At 37.9% G+C, this 20,408-nt stretch overlaps 1 protein-coding gene across 1 annotated transcript in view; it reads right to left on the bottom strand.

The window, feature by feature from the left end:
• Positions 1-3,497: 3,497 nt before the first annotated feature.
• Positions 3,498-20,408, bottom strand: part of LOC308343749 (uncharacterized protein C5orf34) — a 32,636-nt gene continuing 15,725 nt past the window's right edge. The window contains exons 7-13 of the mRNA XM_080804916.1: positions 17,172-17,263; positions 16,033-16,102; positions 14,859-15,029; positions 14,367-14,461; positions 12,492-12,590; positions 7,915-7,955; positions 3,498-3,889 (exon numbers count right to left, since the gene is read on the bottom strand). Of these exons, the coding sequence (XP_080661042.1) occupies positions 3,696-3,889; positions 7,915-7,955; positions 12,492-12,590; positions 14,367-14,461; positions 14,859-15,029; positions 16,033-16,102; positions 17,172-17,263 (762 nt within the window). The 3' untranslated portion in view covers positions 3,498-3,695. The remainder of the gene's footprint in view (positions 3,890-7,914; positions 7,956-12,491; positions 12,591-14,366; positions 14,462-14,858; positions 15,030-16,032; positions 16,103-17,171; positions 17,264-20,408) is intronic.

Genomic DNA, 20,408 nt, shown 5'->3' with positions numbered 1-20,408 from the left:
TGACATCTTATCTCATAATAGCATAACAGGTCCTTATGACTTGCAGCCACTTTCTACAATGGTCAAACTGACACACCGCATTCCATTATACTAAAATGTCATCAACTATGGGGTCTTTTAAGTATACATAGTAGTAATCTTGAACTCCACAAACATAATTAGCCAGTTACTTTAATTATACACTATTATGCAGTTTGTTAATAATCTTAGACAAATATTTCTGCCAAAACAAACAAATTCCCCCCAAATACCTGCTTCACTCGCCCATCACACAAATATTTACAAAAACCTGAGGTAAAAGCAGTTTAAAATCTGATAACTACCAATAGTATTGCTTTACAAGTAAGTCTTTTTCAATGTCAGTGCTGTAGAAGTTAATATATTTAATTTTTTTATTTTAATTTTTAAAAGTAATCTCTACACCTAATGCGGGGCTTGAACTCACAACCCCAAGATCAAGGGTCACACACACCACTGACTGAGCCAGCCAGGCGCCCCTAATATATTAATTCTATAATGCCCAGAGCAGATGCCAAATATAACGCAGTAATTTGCAAAGAAAAGAAACACAAATCCTGCTCAGTTTCACAGAAACTTTTTATAGCCGGAATATAAAATGTTTAGTTCCTACATGTACCATTAGGAATAAAACATACAATTCTGAATTTAAACATATATCAAGTCTCAGCAAATTTCCCAAATCATTCTTGCCCAAGGCTGGTGTGATGCAATAATTTTAAAATGCCGATTAAGAAAACAGGGCAGGAAGTCCTGGCGTCAAAGGAACCCCGCATTTCCCATGCAAGCAAGGTACTACTCTGTCACACTTATAGTATTCACGCCTCCAGGGACCCGGTGCGCGTGGGACTCTCGTGCCTGTTAAGAGGGCAATGGGCAACTCCTGCAAGACCCCCGTCACCCCTCTCTGGGCCAGGGAAACGCCAGGGACACAAAGCCTAGGCGAGGACTGGGTGCCTGTGGAATCTCGAAGGCTCCACGAAGCCCAAGGAAGACGCCGGGGCTTCGCGTACATCCCGGCATCGCCGGACAGTGCCGGCCGTCAAGCACACCGCGCTGGCTCTCGGACCCCGCGCGTTCGCCGCCCCTGACGCCCTCCCCATCGGGAACCGGGAGCTACGGCTTCCCACCTCAGGACGCAGTTTCGCGGAGTCCACTCAGTCCCCCTCCCGCCCGGGCCCTCCCGGAGCTCTGCCGCGCCCACCTTCAGTTTTCCACGCTGCAGCCCGCAGAGCGAACGGCGGCCCCGCCCCTTTACCCGCCCCTCGGCGGGCACCATAGAGACGCCGGCCGCCGGCCAGAGCGGCTCCAGCCCCCGAACGTCGGCAGAGAGGACGCCGGGATACTGGCCCCATTCCTAACGAACGAGAACCGATAGCTCGGTGATTTTTGGAGCTGGTGGTGGCTGCCACGAGTTCTTCCCCGTCGTGCCCCATTAGGAAACCTTTGGGACAGTGGGATAAGTCAAAGTGCCTTGTTGGCTTCCTCTGTCAAACCTGGGCATTCCTTCTTGGCTTTGCCGGCGCCGTGCCCCAGACTTAGCAGCCGACATATCCACAACGCATCTTACTGGCTGGCGGCTGGGGACGGAGAAGTAACCTCACCTAATGTCGGATGCACGGGCCCTATACCCAGACGCTTGAGCTAGGACCCAAGGGCCATCTTGGGTCTCGAAGGGGGAGAGGAATTTCCGGCTTCCTGTACTGGGTCTTTCAGGTTGGGCGCCGGAGTTTTTCACGAGATGGAGGGACCCCGCGATCTTGCAGATCCGCCGCTCCTTCGAAGCTCTCCAACGCCCCCTTGGGGATTTCTTGATAATTATTCTTTGCCACTTTGTGGACGGACGGTGGGGGCTACACTTTATTGCGGCTGCAGTGACAGGGCTGGACCATTTAATCATGACTACTAAACTCACAGGAGTTGGGGAAAAGAAGAAAAAAAAAACTGCATAAAAGGTAGCTTGACGCCAATTAACCGGCCTCAAGATGCAGCTTCTTAATGGGAGTATGGCCAGGTCCCACCTGCCTTCCTGTCTGAGTGAACACCAAGATGTCTAGCTTGGCATTGGCTCTAGGAAGCACTGGTGCAAAAGAATAGTTTCTAAAATGTGCATTGCTTTTCTTCTTCCTACCTACAGTTTCTCAAAACAAGGGTTAGAGGGAAAGCAAGGGCAGTAGTGAGATTATATTTAGAAGTTGAAAGACAATTTTGTAGTAAAAAGTGAGATATTCAATTTCAAGCACATTCCTAGGCCTCTCTCTCAGAACCCTAAAGTATGGCTCAGTTTCTCAGTGATAGAACTTTTCATTGCTTGTCACACCCTTGGTCTTTAGCCAGTGGAAAAGACTCAACTGAGATGGACAATGATAGACATTTTAACCCACATAGTTTAAAAGCTAATTAAAAAGAATATATTAACCACAACATGGGGTGCTTTTAGTCATATTAAGGACAGTTTGTCTGTCTGAATGCTATAACAATTTCACATTGCCCTTTTGGCAGCATTGTACATGTCTTATACTGGAAGCTTTCTAGAACTATTGAAGAAAACATGGATGCCTTCCTGCAACCAAAACAATGAAATTATCACAATTTTCTCTGTAGTCACCCTAAAGCCCAAAGGCACTGATTGATTTATACAACACATACTGAATGCTCTGTGTGCCAAACACTATGGTTGGTAATAGGCTACAGAATGACTTTATGGAGCTCAAGTTCTAGTGGAGGATCTAGACCACAAAAGTTGGATGGCTATAGTATGTGCTGTAAAGGTAATAAATAGGGTGATGTAATAGAGACTAAGTGGGGGAGGCCCTTCTGAAGAAATGGTAATTTGTGCTGAAACTTGAAGGTTACAAGGAGCCCAGAGTGAGAAAGCTAACATGAGAACATTGTGCCCATTCAAATGATTGACATTATCACTCCTAATCTATGCTCTGCTTGCTTTCTTCTTTTTTTCTTTGCTTCCTCTGTTGTTTCTTTTATGTCATGAAGCAGGCCTTTTCTAGAAATTGGAAGTTAATTAGAACATTTCTGCTATATTGGTCTAATCTTGAAGTCCCTTTAGATGTGTGGTTTTGTGCTTTCCCAATAAACAGCACTAGGTTGCAATAAACAGCATTTCTGATGAGCTATTTTAGTTTCACACACTTGGTTAGCATAATTTTTTTTCAGATGTTCAAAAGAAATGTCAATATGAGACAATTCAGATAAAATCTAGTCTTTGCTGAAGAGCTTGATTCTCAGCTTGAAGCAATATTTTGTGTGTGTGTGTGTGTGTGTGTGTGTATATGTATATATGTAAAGATCAAATTCTCTTTTGGTAGTTCTGTTGAAATAGCAAATGACCAAATGCACACAATTCTGCATATTTAAAAAGAAAAGAAAAACCTTGACGATTAATAGTGAATGTTCTATAAGATAAAACAGCAACTATAATTTTATAAAATTTTCTAATAAATCTGAAATCAGAAATTATTCAAAATTCTAAAACAGTTCTTTATTAATAAAGTACATTATAGATATTTTTAAATTTACAAGTTAGGTACCTCCAAAGTTAAATGTCATTTTTCATATAATCATCGCAAAGAAGTAATCTATATAATTTCTTGGCTTACTAATAATTTTATACTAGTCACTTGAAACAACATCCTTAAGGTATATAATAATTCTGTTTTTCATTTTTTAGAACTTGATAGAAGACAGTCAATATCCTGAAGGATTTCAGAGGTTTTTTTCAATGCCATTGATACTCTCTTTTCATTAACTTCTTCCAGCAAGGTTTCTGGAGATTTTGATTCATAATGATCAGATGACTGTTTGTTTTTTCTGTTAGAAATCTGGTTTAGGATACCACTGTTCTCCAATAACACTGAATTGCTTAGTTAAGGAGTTTTCCCCCACATTTTTCTTTATATAAGTACATTTAATTTCAGAAAGCCTGGTCTTCATATTAAAATATTATTTCTCTGAGATCTAGGAAGATCCCTAGGATTCATAATAGATTTGGTACTTCAGAACTTATCAAGATCTACCCCTTAAAGATGAGGAATATGTAATAATATGTAAGAGAGGAAGAAAGGAAAGAGAGTACATGTATTTGAATGGAAGTTTGGTGATAGGAGATAAAAGAATTAAAATCTCAACATTTCTTTAAGTGAAGAGTGATATAGGAATAAAAGAACAAAAGTAGCAGTGAGAGGACTATAAATAATCTGTGCAGTGTATTCTTAAAAATTTTTTTAAAAGAGGGATGTGGGGGAGGGGCAGAGGGAGAGAGAATCTTAAGCAGACCCAGCACAGAGCCTGATACAGGGATCAATCCCATAATCCAGAGATCACGACCTGAGGCGAAATCAAGAGCCAGATGCTTAACTGACTGACCCCTCCCCGCCAGGCACCGCTAGTGGGCATGGAGCCTGCTTAAGATTCTCTCTCTCGGGGCACCTGGGTGGCTCAGTGGGTTAAATCCTCTGTGTTCCGCTCAGGTCATGATCCCAGCGTCCGGCTCTCTGCTCAGCAGGGAGCCTGCTTCCCTTCCTCTCTCTGCCTGCCTCTCTGCCTACCTGTGATCTCTCTGTCAAATAAATAAAATCTTAAAAAAAAAATGTTAAGTATTCTCTCCCTCTGCCCCTCACCAGCATGAATGAATGAATGAATGAATGATATAGAGTGGAAAGAAACCTGTCCTCTGATGCAGAGCTACTTTATTATTTGAATAGGATTACAGAAATATCACAAGATAAAAGAAATTAGATGAATGGGGTAAGAATGTACAGAACAAAAGATTTCATAAGAAAAATGAGCCAAATTATATTCCAACAAATAGGACAACCTAGAGGAAACAGATTCCTAGAAACATAAAACCTACCAAGACTGAATCTTACAATAGAAAATCTGAACAGACTAATCACTAATAAGGAAATTGAATCAGTAATCTAAAACCTCCCAACAAATAAGAGCCCAGGACCAGTTGGTTTCACAGGTGAATTCCAATAAACATTTAATAAGAATTAATATTAATCCTTCTCAAAGTCTTCCAAAAATAGAAGAGGAAGGGATATGTCCAAACTCATTTTACAAGTCCAGCATTACCCTAACAACCAAAACCAGATAAAAACACTACAAGAAAAAATTACAGGGGTGCCTGGCTGACTCAGTCAGAAAAGTGTACAATCTTGATCTCAGGGTCATGTATTCAAGCCCCACACTGGGTGTAGAGGTTACTTTAAAAATAATTTTTAAAAAATTACAGGCTGATATCTCTGCTGAATATAGATGCAAAAGTCCTCAACAAAATATTAGCAAATGGAATGCAACAATACCTTAAAATGATCATACACCATGATCAAGTGAGATTTATTCTAGGAATGCAAGGATGGTTCAGCATATGAAAATCAATGTGATACACCATATTAACAAAATGGATAAAAATTATCTGATTATCTCAATAGATGCAGAAAAGTTCTTAACAAACTGGGTATAGAGGGAACTTACCTCATGATAATAAAGGCCATGTATGACTAGCCCAGAGCTAACATCATACTCAGTGGTAAAAAACTGAAAACTTTTCCTCTAAGATCCGGAATAAGATAAGGATGCCCACTATCGCAACTCTTATTCAACATACTATCCTAGCCCAAGCAATTAGGCAAAAAAAGAAAGAAAAGGCATCCAAATCAGAAAAGTAAAACTGTTTCTATTTGTAGATGCCATGATAATCTATACAAAAGAACCTGAAGACTCCACCAAAAAAACTCTCAGAACTAATAAATTCAGGGGTGCCTGAATGGCTCAGTCAGTTATGCGTCTGACTCTTGATTTTGGCTCAGGTCATGATCTCAGGGTTGTGAGATCAAGTCTTGTGTTGGGCTCCGTGCTGAGTGTGGAGCCACTTAAAATTCTCTCTCTCTCAGGGCACCTGGGTGGCTCAGTCCATTAAGCATCTATCTTCAGCTCAGGTCAGATCTTGGGATCAAGTCCTGCATTGGGCTCCCTGCTCAGTGGGAAGCCTACTTCTCCCTCTCCACCCCTTGTCCTCTTATGCTCTCTCTCTCTCAAATAAATAAAATCTTCTAAAATAAATAAAATTCTCTCTCTCCCTCTTCTTCTTCCCCTCCTCTCTCTCTCTCTTAAAAATAAACAAAAACCTAATAAATTCAGTAAAGTTTCAGGATATAAAATCAATTTATAAACATCAATTGTATTTCTATAACTAATAACAAACTATCAAATTAAGAAAACAATACCATTTATAATTATATCAAAAAGAATAAAATACCTAGGAATACATTTAATCAAGGAGGTGAAAGATCTGTATACTGAAAGACATTTATGATGAAAACTGAAGAAGACACAAATAAATGGAAAGATATTTTGTACTCATGAATTAGAAGAATTAATATTGTAAAAATGTCCATGCTAACCAAAGCAATCTACAAATTCAAAGCAATTTGAATTTTATTTTATTTATTTATTTATTTGACAGACACAGATCATAAGTAGGCAGAGAGGCAGGTGGGGGGTGGGGGGGAGCAGGCTCCCTGTTGAGCAGAGGGCCTGATGCGGGGCTTGATCCCAGGACCCCAGGATCATGAGCTGAGCCGAAGGCAGAGGCTTTAACCCACTGAGCCACCCAGGTGCCCCTAGTCAGAACAATCTCAAGAAAAACAAAGTTGGAGGCATCATGCTCCCTGATTTCAAACTATATCATGAAGTTACAGTAATCAAAACAGTACGGCATGGGCATAAAAAAAGATATATAGATCAATGGACCATAATAGAGAGTCTAGAAATAAACCCACGGAGGCACTTGGGTGGCTCAGTCAGTTGAGCATCTGACTCTTGATTCTGGCTGAGGTCATGATCTCTGGGTCGTGAGATCGAGCCCCACACTGGGCTCTGTGCTCAGTACGGAGTTCTACTTGTCACTCTCTTTCTGCTTCTCTCCCAGCCCGCATGATCTCTTTCTCTGTCTCTCAATTAAAATCTTTAAAAAAAAAAAGGAACCCAAGCATACATGGCCAATTAATTTACAACAAAGGAGCCAAGAATATACAATGGGGGAAAAGATGGTCTCTTCAATAAGAGAAGTTGGGAAAACTGGATCCCTATCTTCCATCACACACAAAAATCAACTCAAAATGGACTGAAGACTTGAACATATGACCTGAAATCATAAAACCCCTAGAAGAAAACGGGGGGTAAGCTCTTTGACATCTGTCTTGGCAGTGATTTTTTGGTTCTGATACCTAAAGCAAAGGCAACAAAAGCAAAAATAAACAAATGGAACTGCATCAAACTAAAAAGCTTCTGCACATCGAAGGACACCATCAACAAAATGAAAAGACAATGTATGGAATCAGAGAATATATTTGAAATCATATATCTGATAAGAGGTTAATATGCAAAATACATAAAAAGCTCATACAATTAAACAGCAACAAATTCTGATTTAAAAATGGTCAGAGGAATTAAATGGATATTTTCCCAAAGACCTACAAATTGTCAACAGGTATATGGAAGGGTGCTTATTATCCACTAATCATTACGGAAATGCAAATCAAAACCACAGTGAGGCATTACCTTATACTTATTAGAATGGCTATTATCCAAAAGACAATAGATAATAAGCGTTGGTGAGGATATGGAGAAAATATAATTATATAAGTGAAAAAGTCTCCGTAGGAGACCTATCCCTAGTTCACTGCCCTTTGCCCTATTTAAACTCATTCAAAAGTATAAATATTGACATGATGCACCTTCTATAGCTAAGATATATCTTAAATGTTATTCAAGAAAACTTCAGAATATATAATATAAAGCACAGACTCATGAATTAAGCCTAGAATGGAAAGGGAGTAATTATGCAGGACAATAAATTTGGTTTAAGGATACAGTTAAACTTCTTTATTTTTTCAAGCTCAGAGGCCACAGACCTGTGCAAAAAGAAAAAGTAAGTTCATGACAGTTGTCTGATTCTTTTATAGCTACAATATTTCAAATAATCATACTTGATTTTTTTTCATAAAGTTTAGAATTGTAGATAGAAGAGCCCAGAAGTTAAGAATTCTCTTTATAGGGGTGCCTGGCTGGCTCAGTCAGTGGAGTGTGTGACTCTTGATCTTGGGGTTGTAAGTTGAAGCCCCATGTTGGATGTAATTACTTAAAAATAAAATCTTAAAAAAAAAAAAAAAGAATTCTCTTTATATTGGCTTTATTTAGCAACTCATCAACTTGACTCAACCGATACTTACTTGAGTGCTTTTAATGAATAAGGAAAATGAATAAAAGTCCCCACCTCGAGGCCTTTTAAATCAAGTACTGACATTTGAAGATAATGGGCATTCTTGCTACAACTCTTTTTTTTTTTTTAATAACCCATTTTTTTCTATTTATCTGAAACACAGTAAAAAAAAAAAGGTACACTTTGGAAATTCAGTGGTACAAGGTACACTACCATAACCTGAGGGACATTGCACAGTTAATAAAGAAAGGAAATAAAAACGGGGAGAAGTTCCCCTGTTTGAAACACTGTATTACCTAATTTTACCTGCTCAAACAGACCATTTGCAAATATTAGGTCAAAAAACTGCTAACATCCATAAAAAGGTAGCTTTCTCAACTAAAATGCAAGAATTTAAAAGATTGGTATCTAGCCAAAGAAAAGACAAAAGCAAGCTAGAATGAAATCCTAGATATCACATCAAAAAATAAAATAAATACAATAAGCATAAAATATAATCAGAGCTTTTTGTTTGGGCCTTCATATTCTGCTCTCCCTCTCCCATATGCTGCTGGAGTGCCAGGCCCCATTCCTTTAGGAGCCTGTCCACCCACAGGTCCTGTTGGCTATAACTTTTTAATACTAACCTGACATAACCTCTGCTTTCCTCCTCAAAGTTTAGTCAAACTTTAAAAACCTACTAAAATTAGGAGTGCCTGGGTGGCTCAGTCAGTTAAGCAGCCAACCCTTGATTTTGGCTCAGGTCATGATCTCAGGTCACGGGATGGAGCCCTGCATCAGGCTCCGTGCTCAGTAGGGGGTCTGCTTGTTCCTCTCCCTCCTCCTCTGCCCCCCCCCACACTTGCACATGTGTACAAGGACGTACTCTCTCTCTCAAATAAATAAATAAATCTGAAAAACAACAACAACAACAACAACAAACTAGTAAAATCCTATCACTTCTATGAAAGGAGTGCTCCCTCCTTTGAATTCCTATAGCCTTATGTTAACTAATCATATACTGATTTGCAATACCTTCTCTTGAACTCTTTAATTTTCTGATCTTCATACCTAGATTGTCTTTTTCAGGAGAAAAGATGTTTTTGTTCTTCTTCTGTACTTTGCACATATAATGAGACCTCATTTATATGGAACTCTTCAGAAAGAGATAATTTTGGAGAGCTAAGCTTTTACACAGTTGAATTAAATGTCAAAACATAGTAAGTCTTTCCTTCCTTCCTTCCTCCGTCCCTCTCTCCCTCCCTCCCCTCTTTTCTTCCTTTCTTCCTTTTTCTTTCCTTCCTTCCTTTCCCTTTTCTTTCCTCTCTTCTCGTCCTCCTTTCCTTCCTCCTTCCCTCCCTCCCTTCCTTCCTTTCTTTAGAGAAGGAGAGGGTGGGTGGCAGAGGGAGAGAAAGAATCTTAAGCAGGCTCCATGCCTAACACGGAGTCCCATACGGGGCTCGATCTCAGAACCCTGAGATCATGATCTGAGCCAAAATCAAGAGTTAAATACTTAACTGACTGAGCCACCCCGGTGCCCCAAAACATAATAAGTATTTCTTATTAAATTTATTCTGGAATAGACTACCTACTGTTTTCTTAAACACAATATACTAAACATACTAAACATTCCCTTCTTCTTGATTGGAATGGCTAACACGATGAACATTAACTCTTAAACCATGTTCCACAGAAACAGATATTGGAGCAACTGGTACAGGGCAGAGAGCTAAATTTGTACAACTCCAGCAGACTCTCTTACATGTGTGTTCTTTCTTTTTCCTCATTAAGCTAGAATGAAATATGAGTAGTGGACACAACTAGGAAATAGTGTAACTCAACTAGCTCTCTGCAAAATTAATGAGAACTTTAATATCTAAAAGATCTCTCTATTTGAGTCTCTAGAATAGTCTTCACGGTTCACAAAGGGGTATAGAACTTGTCTTCTTACTGGCTTTACTACAGTGGGACACATACACCTCCTTGTCAACTTGCTCTCTTTCCTTGTACTCCAGCCTATGGATGGAGAATGAAAGAGATCTCGCAACACTTTAAGCATCTGTGGTAAAGACCTGGATATGATTTACTCCAAAGCCTGCTGATTCTTCATCATTGCAAAACACTTTTTTTCCCCCTACATAGGACATATTTTTCTGGCCATAAGCAAACAATACACACTACCTTTAATGCTGTTGCTCATATGATGAACCAACTTCTTGTGAACTATCTGCTGTTCAATGTTTTGACTAGCATCCCTATTAAAAAGTTGAATCAGTAAACTAATAATAGAAGGTCAGTTGGGAAAAAAATATTGAAATGAATTCTGGTAGCTCTTCATTGTGCAATCCGTTCTTCCTTCAACCCCCCCTTCTTTGACAAGAAAACAAATCACTGTGAAGATGTCTTGGGCTTTGCAAGGGAAATGGAGCTACTGTCAGGGGCTGCATCTCCTCTCTCTACTCTTCCTCGGTTCCTCTGTTTTTCTGCTGCTCCTCGCTGCTTTCCCCCAGAGATACTATCACCAGTATGCACTTCCCTCAAGCCCTCACTTTGCATCTGTCTCGACAGTTATCCTCTTCAAAGCCTTCCTATGAAAAGGCTAGCATCTTGAAACCTTGCCAGCTGAGCGATGATGAAGTGGCCAGTCTTATAGTCACACACAATTTCCCTTTCATCCCAACTACATTTTTTTGCCAGCTACTTGGGCAACTCTTCTGCTCCCAAATGGGCGGTAGCTGAAGAATGGAAGATCTGGAAAGCTGAATCCTTAGGATACCTAAGTCATTCCAATAACATCTACTGATTTGATTTATACCTCTTTCTCTAAGTAATTTAGGAAAAGGTGATAAGAATCAGGCTTAATGTTTATATTTTTTTCACCATGCAATGCTAAAACACCTTACAAACTACCATAAAGCTTCCTAAATTGATCCTGGTATCCCTCTTTTCCAACAGAGGCTTCCTCCACTATCCAAAAGTACAGCGTTCCTATGAAAACTCTCATACACTGAAATGGCATAAAGTTGAAAAACAATTACCACTAATGTTTATGGACAATTTTTTGATCTTTCCCACACCCAAAAAATAACCTCTCTTAGGCTTTTTTTTTGAGACCTGAGGACTCATCTTGCTGATGGATGCACAAAATAAATTGAGAGAAAGCGCAGAGGCTCCCAGCCACATTCAAAGCTCTGGCGGCTTGAAGCTGAGCAGCTGAGTGTAGTTCCCAGGGAAGGAGCTCGGAGGTGCCACTCTCCCTGCTCGGGGTACAAGCTGCCTCTATAAGAGCTCGCTGCAAAATACTGAATGCTATTTTCACTTTTTGCCTTTTTTCTTAAAACTGAAAATCCCTTTTGGATTTCTTTTGGTTAGCAAAAACAGGTACCTACCCCCATCCAAATACTAACGGGGCCCCACCTTGCTTAGCTTCTGAGATCAGACAAGATCAGGTGTGTTCAGGGTGGTGGGTCCCGAGAAAACCGGGAACAAACCGATCGAGGTCTTTCGTAAAAGCGCAGCGGTGTAATAATACAAACTTTCGAAAAGCGGGGGATACCTGTATACTCAGATTAGCCACTCAGTGATACTAACCTTCCTAATGACCTTTCTTTCTGCCATTCGTTCTACTAGTAATTCCATCAAGTCTGAGCTCCTCTACTGATCATAAGATCCATTCCTATCTATAGAACAGATAGCATCTGCTCCATAAAAACTGTTTTCTTCCTGCCTTCACAGGACAAAATATGTTTTTCACCTCTGCCCTTGCTCCCTCCCTAAAATGTCTTTACTTCCCTAAATATTCCTTTGAGGCCCAGCTCCAGTCCCTTGCACACTGAAAGGCACACAGGAGGGACTAAAATACTTTATTTGTTGATTTTCCAATTAATATGGGAGAGGTAATTAATACGATAGAAATGATTTCAAAATCAACTTTTTCTGAAAGTTTATTATGTTAGTCAACATTTTATTTCTCTTAATATTACTAAAACTTTAAAAACCTCCTTTAAATTTTTCCATTAAGTTTTTAGGATGAATTTATCACATTAAAGGAGTCACACATTTTGATATGAAATTTTCAATGCAATTTTCTGACCTTCAGATAAAATATGGTGAAATGTAATAAATATCTGATTAAAGATAAATTATTTTCAAGCTTAAGCTATCAGGAAAAGCCTTAGAGTTTACCATTTGATGTTTTAAATTTTTGTGTCTCTCCTACACAGATGAAATTTAAAAGAAATATACATACCAATTTTCTTCAACAAGAGAAGATGAAGGATGTGTGGGCATCTCTCGCTGACTAGTCTGGGTCAGTCTTCTGCACCATGATATAACTGCTGTCACATATCTAGATTGAAAACATTAAAAGAAATATTTGAAAAATGAGCTTGTGTAATATTTATAAAAGCATTTTTTAGAAAGGAAAAGTTATTAAGACAACTTGGGGGAAAAGGATAAATTCCCAAGTGGGCAATTTTTTGAATCTTTTTTAAAGGAAATGGAAAAGGCCAAGTTTTTTTCATTATTCATCAAGGATAAAATGATTTACTCATAGTCATGATTAATAAAGATGAGATTTAAGAATCAGAACAAAGTGATACTTGGATTTCACTCAAAATTCAAATTTAAATGTCTAAAGTCTCCTTTTAGTTTTACAAAGTAAAATGAGTTTCATTATGTTTTATAATGAAAACGTCTTTACACATTAAGACAAGTGAGCATTTGCTTTCTAAAATTAAAAAAAAAATGAAACCCACCAAAAATAAAAAATAAAATAAAATTTAAATCAGAACACACCCATTAATATATAATTTATACATTATAACTATATAATTATAATTATATATTTATATATAAAAATTTATATACATTTATAAAAATTATTTAAATTAAATATAAATTATATTTATATATAAATATAATTATAAATAATTATAACCAGAACACACCCATAAATTTATAATTTATACATTATAAGTGTATAGTTATATATAACTCACTGAATATACAAAACAAATATCAAGGTCAATAAAATGATCTGAAGTGATGAGCTGAAACAAATAGTAATGTTTGCCAAATACTGTAGTTTTTTAAAAAGATTTCTTTATTTTAGACAGAGAGAGTATATGCTTGGGTGCGCATGCAAGCAGAGGGAGGGGAAGGGCTGAGGGAGAGGAAGAGAATCTCAAGCAGACTTGGGGCTTGATCCCACAACCCCAAGATCATGACCTTAGCTAAAATCAAGAGTCAGACACTTCACCAACTGAGCCACCCAGGGGCCCTAAGACACTAAATTTTTGATGCAAAGTATTCAAGCCAGCAATGAATGTTGGAGCATTTAGACCAAAATGCAATAAATCCCAACAGAAAAATAAATTCATGAAGTAAAAAAAGCAATTCTTTTGTGAATATTCTCAAGTAAAATCAGTTACATGTCGAGAATGTTCAAGTTGACTGATTATAACAAATTACATAAACCAAAAGCAAAAAAACATTTCATAAAAAGCTGTTTTCAAGAATCTTCTCCATCTTAAGCATCAGCGAATTAATTTTATTCCACTTTATAGAAATACACCTAAGTTTAGTTATTTGTGTAAACCTTACCTCAAATTGGTTAAGGGATTACTTAATTGGTAACACAGCTGTCCACAGTCCAATTTCCACAGCAAGTCAGTTATACTGAAAACATTTATTTTGACGAACCACTTGAATACAAATGGAAATGATTAAAGCTGACTTGATTTATTTAGTTATGCTAGATGCCCGTATTATTGTAAACTCTGAAACCTGCTGGAATAACATCATGCACATTATCAACCTGGAAAAACTAAAAATATCTATAACATTTAAATAATGTTTATATGCTTCCTCTCTGTCTAAGAGGAAAAGTTATTATTAAAAATAATTTTTAGGGGCACTTGGGTGGCTCAGTAGGTTAAGCCTCTGCCTTCGGCTCAGGTCATGATCCCAGGGTCCTGGGATGGAGCCCCGAGTAGGGCTCTCTACTCAGCAGGGAGCCTGCTTCCCCCTGCTTGTACTCTCTGTCTCTCAGTCAAATAAATAAATAAAATCTTTTAAAAAAAGGGGGGAGGGAGGGAGAATTTTTAAAACTACTTTTCAGTACCTTTCATATGGTCCAGGATGTTCAATCTGAATTAACTGATCTTGTCCATCGGGAAAAGTTAACCTACCCCAACCTAAGTTGAGACCTTGATCTACCTTAAGAAGCAAGGAGGAAAGGTAAGTTTTATCATTTCAAAACTGAAACAAACATAAAATACAACAAAAACCTCTCTAATTTATCAATTTAAAAAATAATAAGTAGATGAATCATTAAAAATTTAATTAATTTAAAAGTTATCTTTTACAAGGATTATAGTATTATTTAACCACCCCTCTATACCAGTCCTTCTCTATATAATCAGTTACCTTTATAAGAATGATTATTTGTCATCCTTTCTGGTTTTTGCTAGGAAATCCAATGAGATCACTAAAACTTCTTAATGGATTTTACACTTCAAAAAATAAATTGAAATAGTGTGGTACTTTATTTTCTTTGTTCTATTTCCACAGATTAAAAAAATGAAAAATAGATTTCAGTCTGAAATATAATCACCTGTCTCTTTTCAATAAAAGAGCTGAAATTCCAATTTAGGGTTAGAGTAATGCCATCTAAAAAGAGAGCATGTACTTTGTCGTCAGAGTATGCAAGAAATCTTCCCACGCTGGGTATGAGTGATTCTCTCAAAAGCAAAGGCAGTATATTGTTATCCTTTATCCCAGGTACCTAAAACCAAGTTAATAAAAATAGCAGGAAAGAGAGTTATCCATTATTGACTTAAATAATTACGAAACTCTGAAGCAACTTTATTCAGAAGTTGGATACTGTAGAATCCTTACATATATTTTGACTTTTCCAGAAGTGGATACCCAAATTAGTCTATGACAAGCAGTTTAAGTTCTAGTATCTTTGGAAAGTCACAGTTCTGCTGAATTTTATGTAGAACACAGAACAACATTAGGAACTACAGCAATATATAGGTTTGTAACTAAATTAGTACATATACAGAAATCAAAATCTGAGAATCATTTCCTTTAAGTCAATGTTAAAGAATTTACTTTTACAGTTATGGAAATACAATAGAATACTGTAATATCATAGTTTAAAATAACTACATTTCCACATACTTCAAATCCAATCAATTCCCCTGCCCTCTTTCTCCACTAAGAAAAAAGAAACACAAATTATAGACAAAGTATAACATAAAAGCTGGACTTTGCAGTGTTTTTCTAGTAAGTGGATATTTTTCTTAATAAAGTAATATTAATGTTACAAAGAATTTCTCACTTGACTTAGATGAAAGTAACTTGAACTTAGAGGTATGTATGCAAACAATAAAACAATTTTAAAAATCTTGCTTTTAAAATAATTTTAAGGGGCCCCTGACTGTCTCAGTCAGTGGAACATGTGACGTCTTGATCTCAGGATTGTGAGTTCAGGCCCTAAACTGGGTATAGAGATTACTTAAAAATAAAAATCTTTAAAATAATAATAAGACAGGCACCTGGGTGGCTCAGTGGGTTAAGCCACTGCCTTCAGTTCAGGTCATGATCTCAGGGTCCTGGGATCGAGCCCCGCATCAGGCTTTCTGCTCAGCAGGGAGCCTGCTTCCCCCCCACCCTCTGCCTGCTGCTCTGCCTACTTGTGATCTCTCTCTCTCTCTCTGTGTCAAATAAATAAAAACAAAATCTTTAAAAAAATAATAATAAGAAGAATAATTTTAAGATACCATTTTCCAGCAGCATATACGATAATTATGGCTTAAAGAAAGCCTTGTCTTGGTACAATGTTGAAGAATTCTGTGAACATGAAAAACAGTATTTAAACATTTGCAAATAATGGCATTTTCCAATTCTAGCAACGCATTCTCACTACTCTACAACATGTTAGGCAAGTAAATTTCCATTTCCACTAAATTTCATTTCCACTAAAATATGTTCAGAACACTTTTCTTCCAGAAATCGTCTATTCCCCTGGAAGGGGGTTGCTTTCTTTTGTGTTAATCTTACATAGTTAAGGTTACTCCTCTGATTTTTTTTTAGCAATGAAATGACTCCAAATGGAGAGAATTTTCAGGTGCTCCTTTCTATTGTCTCAGAGTGCTAGGGAGGTGGATCGACTGTCTGTGGGAAATCAAATTACCAATCTTGCTCTTTCAAATCTAGTTTGGAAGTTGCTTAGACATTTGTAAAAATAAATAATTTAGGGGCACTTGGGTGGCTCAGGGGGTTAAAGCCTCTGCCTTTGGCTCAGGTCATGATCCCAGGGTCCTGTTATCGAGCCCCGCATCGGGCTCTCTGCTCAGCGGGGAACCTGCTTCCTCCTCTCTCTCTCTCTCTGCCTACCTGTGATCTCTGTCTGTCAAATAAATAAATAAATTTTTTTTAAATAATTTAATTCAACAATACACTTTCATGGTTCTGACTGCCACATATTAGTTAGTAGAATTTTAAAAACATATGAGTCAAAGTACCAAACTACACTTCATTTTCAGAATCTTTATTACTCTGAAGATAAAAAAGCATGAAAATGTAAAAGGCATCATGAAATCCTCAGCTGATTCCAAGGGACAATGACGATGCACTCACTGCACTCACCCAGAGAAAAGGCACTCATTTCCTACCACCACTTGTTTGCCATATTTGGATGTTTCTCCATATTTAATTTTAAATTTCAAAGCCAGAAGAACTCTTATAATGATGTGATTACCTTATTTTATAAATGAAGAGACCAGAAAAACTGACCGATTTCACCAAAACACTTACTTCCACTGTATCTACAAATTCTTAATCTAACCCTAACCATCAGAAAATGTATCAGGATTCTCAAACACAAAACACGTGAATCAGTTGAATGTGAAGAACTTACCTGGTTGCCTGTTTAATTAGAGAATACACGGAGAACAGACTTCCTGGTCTATCAGGAGGAAGGTTATTTACTGAATAAGTTTTCTCTTCTCTCTGAAAATTAATTTAAAATGAAATAGCTCAATAATAAATCCTGGCCATTATTAATTAACTATTTTTTTTTCAGTTTTGTATTTATATTGTGACAAGGCAAGCAGTTATTTTAACTTCATCAAAAGCCCTTAAAAGGTATATTTTTAAAGGTATTTTATGCTTTTCCTTTTTTCCCATTTTTTAAAGTCTAGCTTCATCCTGGAGAGTTACAAAAGTTGCATTCTAATGCCTTATAACTTACTGCACACTTTAAATTTTGGCTGTACTTAATATGGCAACCACATTAATTTTCCTACACATTAGCAGAAAACTTATCATATAAGCTCCCCCCTTTACCCCTCAGACCAAAAGGGAAAAAAAAAAAAGCCTATATAGGTTTTAAAAAACTATTTTAGTTGAACAAATATGTAATTTTATTATATTTTATTAATGGAAGAACTACTGCTACAATTTGTGGAAGACGTATTCCTTATAAGTTCAGCTTCTTGAATTGAAAAAAAATTTTTGTGGGGCACCTGGGTGGCCAGTGGGTTAAGCCTCTGCCTTCGGCTCAGGTCATGATCCCAGGGTCCTGGGATCGAGCCCCACATTGGGCTCTCTGCTCAACAGGGAGCCTGCTTACCCCCTCTCTCTCTGCCTGCCTCTCTGCCTACTTGTGACCTCTGTCTGTCAAATAAATAAACAAAATCTAAAAAAAAAAAAAAAAAATTGTTATTCCCTCTGAATACCCTCTTTCTCAGACTCATTAATATTTGTGTTTCCCTGGGGTTCTGTATTCAGCCTTGTTTTCTGATTTCCTGACTCTTCCTGGGTAATCCCAGCAGAGTCCAAAGTTGTGTGCATAATAAATATAATATCAACAGCTAACATTTGTTGAACATATACTATATGCTAGGTGCTATGCTATGTAATGTACGTGGTTTATTTCATTTACTCCTCAAAACAACTCTGAGATAAGAACTATTAATACCTATTTTTTTTTTTTAGATAAGGAAACCGAAATTTGAGGGCTAAGAAGTAGCACAGATCTAATTTGAACCACAAGAGAATATAGCCCATCCATACTTTACCATCAGTGAGAGAAGATGGGCTTTGAAGTTAAAACAAAGCTGGATTCAAATCACAGGTATGTCTCTTACTAACTGTAATGACAGGCAGGTTTATGTAACATTTTTGGTTTTGTGTTTTTTTTAAGATTTTATCCGTTTATTCATTTAAGAGAGAGAGTACATAGAGCAGGGACTGGCGGTGGGGGGAGGGAGGGTGGGCATTGTGGGGAGAAGGAGGAGGAAGAATCTGGAGCAGACTCCACAGTAAGCAGGAGCCCCACACAGGCAGGTTCAATCTCACAACCAGGAGAGAGGACCACCACCCCAGCTGAAACCAAGAGTTGGAGGCCCAACCAATTGAGCCACTCAGGTGTTCCTTATGTAGACTTTTATAAACCATGATGCCTACAACCTATGAAATGGGGATACTACCTACCATTTAGACTGAGGATCAATGATATAATTAATAGATAAAGCACCTAGGGCAGAATTTAGTATATAGTAGGTTGTCAAAAAATAGTCCCTCCTCTTTTATCCTGGACTGTAGACTTGAGTATCTAAACCTCTACTAAGCTTCTCCACTGGATATCTCACTTTGACATGTAAAAAATGGAATGACCTTCATTTCAAAATCTGCATTTTCTCCTTCTATACTTCGTATATACCTGTAGTGTGTTCTCTCTACCTGGAACTCAGTTCCCTCCTCCATCATCTCCCTTTGTCTAACTCCTACTTTCCCTTCTTCTCAGGGAAGCCATTACTGAGGTCCATGGACTAGGTAAAACCTAGTTATGTCCACAAGCACAGTACCCTCCACTCTAGCTTCTTGGTTTTCATTATGATTTCAACTTAATACTTTTTTACTTAATGTCTGTCTTCCCTGCTAGCGTAGAACTTCATGAAGCTAGAGGCTGTGTCTGTTTTGCCGACCTCTGTATCCCCAGCAATGTGCTAAGGCACATGATAGGCACTCAAACTATTGGATTTTAACTATTTATATCTTTCTCTATTGGATACTGAGTTCCTTGAGAGTTTGTGTGTGTTTTTTTTTTTTTTTTTAAGATTTTATGTATTTATTTGTCAGAGAGAGAGAGGAAGAAAGGGAGCACAAGCAGGGGAAGAAGTAGAAGGAGAGGGAGAAGCAGACTCCCTGTTGAGCAAGAAGCCTGATGCAGGACTCAATCCCAGAACCCTGGGATCATGACCTGAGCTGAAGGCAGACACTTAATGGACTGAGCCACCCAAGCATCTCAAGAGTTCTTGTCTTTTCTACTCCTCTATTTCATCAATTCTAAGACGCTCAGTTTTCACAATTTAACACCTCTGAAATCTGGATACACCTTATAATTAAGAGTATCTTACTTTTAGGCAAATGGGGTTGAGATCTAATAGGTTAAATGTTTTATTGATATCTCCTGGTAAGATCGAAAAGCAGCCATCATCAAAACAATTTAGATTTGATACAATTCTGGCTTAATAATGTGCTTGGCACCACCACTCACTGATTTATTCAATAATATGTCATCATTTTTCACTCCTTCCTCATCCCCGATATCTAGTCAGTCATCAGTTCTGTTTCCTTAATATTTCTTGTGTCCATTCCCATCACCATCATTCTCATTACCACTGCCTAGTCCTCATACTTCCTTCCCTGAACTGCTATACATGTCTTCTAACTGGTCTACCTCTTCCCACTCCAGTTTATCTTTCTCTAAAACGACCTAACAAAAATAGGATGTCATTTCCCTACTTAAATCCTTCAGTGGCTCTGCAAAAGCAATATGGTTTCCCATGCCCCATTTATGAGCTGGCCCAACTTCGTGGTTTAGTCTTTTCCCTGGACATTCCCCCCAACATTAGATCTCTCTAGCATTCCGTCTATGTATAGCATTTTCGTTTCCTTCAACACTCCACACTCACCCCAGCCTCTATTTAGGTGACGTTCATCTATCTTTTTCATGCTCTAGCAGTAACGGTGTGTTGAACAAGACAGGGCTTACTTCTAGTGTGGGCTAGTTAGCAAATGAACGTTAATCAGTAAGAAAATGTCACATAGTATTAATTGCTAGGAAGAAAAAAAAAAAGAGGAGGGAACC

Source organism: Martes martes (assembly GCF_963455335.1).
Source record: "Martes martes genome assembly, chromosome: 5".
Taxonomy (NCBI): domain Eukaryota; kingdom Metazoa; phylum Chordata; class Mammalia; order Carnivora; family Mustelidae; genus Martes; species Martes martes.
Note: the sequence above shows the minus strand (reverse complement) of the source record. Positions and strands in the feature narration are given on the sequence as shown.